Source organism: Phalaenopsis equestris, unplaced genomic scaffold (genome assembly GCF_001263595.1).
Source record: "Phalaenopsis equestris unplaced genomic scaffold, ASM126359v1 Scaffold000399, whole genome shotgun sequence".
In the NCBI taxonomy this organism is placed as follows: Eukaryota; Viridiplantae; Streptophyta; class Magnoliopsida; order Asparagales; family Orchidaceae; genus Phalaenopsis; species Phalaenopsis equestris.
In genome coordinates, this window is record NW_018164841.1 from 530,067 (window position 1) to 536,974 (window position 6,908).

Genomic DNA, 6,908 nt, shown 5'->3' on the forward strand with positions numbered 1-6,908 from the left:
ATGATAATCAAAGGTGCAGTTGATTAGTTTTTTCTCAAATCGAGTGGAAAGAGCCCTTAAAACTTCAATCATTATTCCGCGTTTCAGACCTTCTTTCTCAATCCATGTTGATCAGCTGTCCCTTTCCAAATCTTTCTCCATGGCCGTCCTCCGATCAGTACCCTCAATCATCGCCATCGTCGGAGCTTCAGCCATTTTTCTAACCGTCGCTTCTCTGCTTCTCATTAGTTCCTTCTTCCAGGATTACTTTTTGGGAATAAATCGGGTCTGGAGACCTCAATCTCCTACCTCGCTTATCATCTTCCAAGGAAAACCGCACCAGGAGGTCAGTGGATCGCGCGCTGTCGATATCGGTACTTCAGGTGCTGTTTCTGATTTGAGAAAAGATGATGCTGACATTCCTTCTTCTTTAGGTGCCGATGAAATCGGTTTAAATCCCTCTTTTGCGAAGGAATTTGGTGGCAATTTTAGTGATTCTGATGCCGGTTTAGTAGTACCTTTCCCAAACCCTATGTTTGCCTCCGGTGACCATGCTAGTTGTGATCTGTACCATGGGAGATGGATTCATAATCCCGATGGACCTCTGTATACTAACAATAGCTGTCCTATCATCACACAGTTGCAGAATTGCCAGGGAAATGGAAGGCCTGACAAGGAATATGAGAACTGGAGATGGAAGCCAGATCTGTGTGAGTTGCCGCAGTTTGATCCGAAGAAGTTTCTGCAACTTATGAAGGGTAAAACCCTTGCATTTGTGGGCGATTCGGTTGCTAGGAATCAGATGGAGTCCTTGCTTTGCCTTCTTTGGCAGGTTGAAGTGCCTAAAAACCGTGGCAACAGAAGGATTCATAGGTGGTTCTTCAGATCCACTTCAACCATGATTGTACGCATATGGTGCTCCTGGCTTGCTCAGAGCAGCTCCGAGGCAATGGAATTTGCTCCCGAGGGGATTGTTAAGGTCCATTTAGACATACCTGATAAGAACTTCATGGAATTCCTCCCAGGTTTTGATGTTGTTGTGCTTTCCTCAGGCCATTGGTTTGCTAAGCAATCAGTTTACATTCTTAACAAAACTATTGTTGGAGGTCAGCTTTGGTCTCCCCCTCAAAATGCCACAGTTGATATGAGAATCAGTAATGTTGAGGCGTTTGGTTTATCCATGGAGACGGCTCTTGAAGCCATAGCTACTCATCCAAATTTTACTGGTCTGGCAATTGTTCGATCATATTCGCCGGATCATTATGAAGGTGGGGCATGGAATACTGGTGGTTCATGCACCGGAAAAGTTAACCCAGTTAGTGAAGTAGTTAGCAATGGATTCACAGATGTGATGCATGAGAAACAATTCAACGGATTCCAACGAGCAGTGGAGAAGGCTGGGAACAGATCCAGGCTTATATTTATGGATATCACAGAGGTGTTTGGCTATCGCCCGGATGGGCATCCAGGGCCTTATCGGAGCACAGATCCAAACAAGAAGACAAAGAGGGGGCCAAATGGTGAGCCACCGCCGCAGGATTGCTTGCATTGGTGTATGCCGGGGCCAATCGATACATGGAATGAGTTTTTATTGGAGATTATTGGGAGAAATTTTAATACATCATGATACAAGCTACATCTTTTGGATGCTCTGCTGAAGTTTTATAAATGAAGAGATGCTTCTTCTTGATGAGACATAAAAAAGGTATCATGTCACATCATCTGTAGGAACAATTTTGCTGCTATTCTGTGTAAATGCTCTCTAAATGAACTAGATTTTAAATAATACAGGATGATTTCTTTTTCATTTTTCCTGGTGATGACTTTGTTCTGATCATCAAAAGGTTTTTCTTTTGAGGATTGATCGTCTGTTGGGCAGCATTTTCAAGAGGTTATCTCTTTACTGCAATTTTGTTTTGTACTTTACTGCTTGTAGTTCTAGATGAGAATGAGGTTGTGAATGCATTTGTAATTTCGGTTAGAGTATATAGAATATTTTATTTTTCAGCTAAATATCCTTCATTAATGTAGGTAAAAGAATGAGCTGTTTTAAAATGAGAAAGTATTGATTGAATATTAGTTCAATTATTATAGAATTTTTATTTGAATACCGTTCTAGAATACTAAAACAAACAGTTGCTGCATTGTGTTATTTAATTCTAGGCAAGGAGTAATTTTTCATTTTTTTTTTAATTCCGTACATTTATTGTCTGAGAAGAAAATCATCTACATGTTTAATTAATTTTATGATCGAAGTTTTTTTGTGTGAAGCTTCATTAGTAACTTGTCAGCTTCATCTTTCCATTGATTATTTGAACAGCGACATAGTTCGTTGGCCACCAATCTGAATTTGGAATAAACCAAAAGGTGGTAATTTTTTACTTTTGTGCTTGTCTAGTTCTTCAAATTTTGCTTTTCACTCGTTTGCAATCAGTCCAGAGGTCAATCCCCCCTTCCCAATTATATCCGAATTATTTTAAGACTCTGAAGTGATGCGATGCTATGCATTTCTTCATCACTCTCACATTAAATATATCGCCAAATGCAAATATCAATACTGGATTATTCATCTTCCAAGTGCTAACAAGAATTTTTTTTGCACAATAGATCTTAAGTTGTGTTTGATTACTGAAGTGAAAATAAAATCGCAAGAAGATTAAAAAACGCAAGAGATTTATGAGGTTCGACAATGTGCCTATGTCCTTGGGAGTGGAGCGGCAATTTCTATTCCAGAAGTGAAAATTGGTTCCCATAGGGTTACAAATACAATTTTTAGTGAAATTACAAAAATACCCCTATATTGTACTGCGGGGGTGTTGACCCCGCACCCCCAACCCACTTAACGATACTCTCCAATTTGGACAGATGCTTCCGCTCCGCTCTAGCATCTGTTCCTTATCTGGTATATGAGCCATACCTAACAATCACTGTTGTAAATGTTATTTTGGATCAACTCGTTTGTTGTGATCACTTGACTACTGGCTATCTGTGACTGAATTTGCACGGCCTTTTTTGTAAGGTGAAAACCTACAGTAAGGCTCCATTTTGAAGAAAAAATCAGAAAGTTTATTTGGTTGCAGTACTTTTATTAGAACACTTTTGAGAAACCTCTATTTTTCTTCTAGAAGTTTCTCCTCTCCAAATAACTTTACAACACGGCTTTTCAAAGAACTACTTTTGAACAAAATTTTATAAAAAGGAAAGCTCTGCCAAACGGAGCCTAAAAGTGTAGAGGAAAAGATTCTTGTGAGAATAGATGTGATGCACTGTGAGGTTTTGCATGACCTCTAAAAGACAATCTCACATAATATTGGTGCCAACCGCTTGTATTGACTGATGATCAAAATTGCATGCAATATGTGATCTAGAATTGTCTTCTATGTAAGTATAGGGTGCGAGCGTAAAATAATAGAACTATCAAATGAATTAGTTGTCAGGCAGTAGGCCTGCTGTGTTAGCATACAAGAAAAGGTATAATCAATGGGCTATATATGTTTAGTCCAAACATTGGATGACAAAGATGGTTCAAATATGTATTTAGAGAAGACTGAATGTTAAACAAGTAACTCTGTAGATTGAGAAAAGGACAAGTTCTCCATCGCCATAACAAAAATACATCTGCTTATTCCGAAGTTATCTTTTTTTTATACTGTTGAGGCCATTTGAATGTCGCAAATCTTTTAGTCCTTGAGACGAGGAATTTTTAGTTTCCCAAAATATTATTATATTAAAACAAAGAGAATTGATGGTCTCATTTCACCCGATGGTGTTCTGTAAATTCATAAATTCTGTATTGGAAATATTTAATATCAGTATTTTTAAATAACAAGGTTGGCATATATTATTAAAAGACGAAAATCTTAAATAGCGATAATCTTTCTAAACATTGAATTGATAGACACAGAGAACTATGATAAATTTCTTTGTTCATTCTTATTTTCACATGGGTACAATGTGTTCTCGTCTCTAGCTTACCTAATCATTTTCTTTGTTATTTAGTCTTGAAAAACACATTGATCAGCAAAGAATACCACTGGATGTTTATGATCTTTAGTTATTTTATGAATGCATGAGAAACTTATGACAAATTTAGGAATATTCAGCCCATTTTTAAGGGCGAATTGAAGGAGAAATTGACATGTAGGCGTGGTTCGTAATCTATTAGCAACCTTGATTTTTTATTTGTTCATGACCCAAGTTTTCGTGGTTGGCTTGTCTAAGGCATGATCTAGAGGACTTTTCAAGTTAATGAATCCTCTTAGCCCATTGATTTTGACTGAGTTGAGTTCTGAATTGTATAAAAAGTTAACGCTTTGATTGGTTTTCCTTGTATCATTCATCAGTGTTAAGATTTTCCATAAATTTGCAAGCAATTTTCTTCAATATGCCCTTCTTCTTTTAGTTGATACACCACTGTTTCTCTTTATGATTGAAGTTTTTTTTTTTCGGCTGATCATTTTTGGTAGGTTCAGCAGCAAAGTTCAGCAGCAATAGGCCCATGAACTTTTCTTACTGTTGGGCACCATGGCTGGTCCATTTTGAGTCTAGAGCTTCCAACATAACTCTCCTACGTTCCTCAGCCCTTAGGAGAAAGCTTCATCAAGTTTTATGGCATCATGGAGTTTTATATTCAGGACAAAATCATGGAGCCATCTTCATTCCAAAGGGTAAACTTTGAATCTTCAGAAGTTAGAATAATTGTCGGCTGAGTCTCCCTTTTCCTTTTAAGAAGATCTTCATAGTTTGGGATCACTCCAGAGAATTATTTTATTTAGTCATATGCAACTTTATATATTCGTGATAGGGTTGGTGTAGCTCCAGTGACATACAAAATTAGAGAGTCGTTTTAGATGATTTGGCCCCATTAAATATCGATCATCTGAGGATCCAATTATGAGAGTAGATGTTTTATATTCGACTTATGTTATGAAAGGCAGAGGTAGACCTAAGAAGACTTGGGCTTTTTGTATAAAAATTGATCTTAATTTATTAGAATTAAATAAAAATATGACACTAAATAGGATGCAATGGAGAAAAAGGATTCATGTAGCCGACCTCACTTAGTGGGATTAAGTCTTTATTGTTGTTGTTGTTGTTGTTATTGTTATTGTTGTAGTGATATGCTACTTGCAGATGATGAAATTTTTCCATGACTAGGTTGCCCTTGTTCTCGTAATCCATGATAATCAGATCTCTTGTTGAGAAATTATATTATATATATCTCAACTTTGGTAGATGGAATGACAATAAGAATGGAAGAGCATTATAGGATCCTAACCTTGCTTTTATACCCTGTTATAAAAAGCCTTATTCAGAAAGTTGTATTTTTTTTTTATACAAACAATAGATAGATATACATAGAGTTGCCTATTACTTCCTAGCAATCAATACTATTATAGAAATAAATCATTACTGCTTATTTATAGTAAATTAAAATTACAACAAATCAGAAAACTATAGTAGTTCCTAATTCAATCCGGTTAGCATCAACATCCATAATAGCTTCCAATCTCTCTCTCTCACGTATGTACATACATACATATATATAGATATACATACGTATCCCTAATGTAATGTACTTTCTTTGTTGGGTTACGGGTACTGGTGGGTATTTTACCAGAGGTTTCTATTAATCTACCTCGTGCGATTTCTGTTGAATCCTATATATATATATATATATATATTAGTCAGACATCTGCTTGTCAGTTGTAAGTCCCCTCTGGTTTGGGGTTTGATTCCTTTTGGTGAAGGGTGTGGTATTCGAATTGTTAGGCGCATCGGGAATGGCCGAGGATAATAGCCTCAGGCCATTCTTTTTTTTTAGATATATATATATATATATATAGAGCTCATCATAGGTGATCCGAGCTGTGTTTGCTTAATACCTATGTATTCTTTGGGATGGTAATCACGATTCATTTGTTCCCGTAGCTCATATATATCACGTATAGCGTTCAAAGCTGTTTTATTGTGCCCTATTCCTTCATAGTTAGGAGTGATCCTATTCTAGAGTCCATGAAATAGTTCACATTGAAAAAATGAGCCGGCATATGCACATGAGAATGCTAGCCTTCTAGATCTCCTTGTGATAGTGACAGTAAATAGCCTTCATTTCTTTTGTTTATTTAGATGATTTGCGCTCCATTTATAGTTGTTTCTTAGTTTGTTGTCTTATATATTAAAAAAAAATCATGCAAAATGGAAGAACTATATATTGTAGTTAGTTTGAGTATGTATTCTGTCCATTTAAGAGGATATCTCTGGGTTGTCCGATCAGAGGGTCCGGATTCAATTCTCATTTACAACATGAACTCTATAAATAGAGTTATACCCCATTCTTGAGAAGAGGAACTAGATTCTGAGCAAGAAGAATGCCCGAGTTTGGAGGAGAGGGAGCTGAATCTCAAGATCATACACTGACGATCTAATGAAGATCTCCTGCTTCTGCAACCGCCAACCACAGTATTTTTTGCTACTTAACGAAATTTTGTGCAATTTATGTAACATTGCTTCAGGTCATTCAAGGACCTGTAAAATTGTGTTGCATATATTGACACAGTGAAATCATTTCAATGGAGCTAGATATCGTAATTTTATCTCTTTTGTATTTTTAACATAAAAATTTCTGATGTTAAAATTTTGGGTTTTTTTTTTTTTTTTTTTTTTTTTTTTTTTTGTTTGTGTATTAGATATTGATACAATTAGGGCTGAAAAAAAAGCTCGTTATTCGCAAACAGTTCGTGTTCGGTTCGTCAATGAGTTCGTGTTTTATTCGTTCGATAAGTAAATGAGACGAACGTGAACAAATTTTTTTTTTCGTTCGGTTAGTTAAACGAACCAAACTCGAACAGTGATGCGTTCGTTCGTGTTCGAATCATTATTGTTCGAAATATAAAATAATTTAAAATAATTATATATAAAAAATTTAT

General features: G+C 36.2%; 1 protein-coding gene across 1 annotated transcript; it reads left to right on the forward strand.

Annotated features, from left to right (window-relative positions):
• Positions 1 to 1,970, forward strand: LOC110026721 (protein YLS7). Its single transcript, XM_020727796.1, has 2 exons — positions 1 to 1,684; positions 1,771 to 1,970. Exon 1 carries the CDS (start codon positions 140 to 142, stop codon positions 1,604 to 1,606), a length of 1,467 nt encoding a protein of 488 aa, XP_020583455.1. The 5' UTR covers positions 1 to 139; the 3' UTR covers positions 1,607 to 1,684; positions 1,771 to 1,970.
• The last annotated feature ends 4,938 nt before the right edge of the window (positions 1,971 to 6,908 follow it).

Coding starts and splice junctions, on each gene's coding strand:
- LOC110026721 (XM_020727796.1), top strand. CDS start 140: ATGGCCGTCCTCCGATCAGTACCCTCAATCATCGCCATCGTCGGAGCT.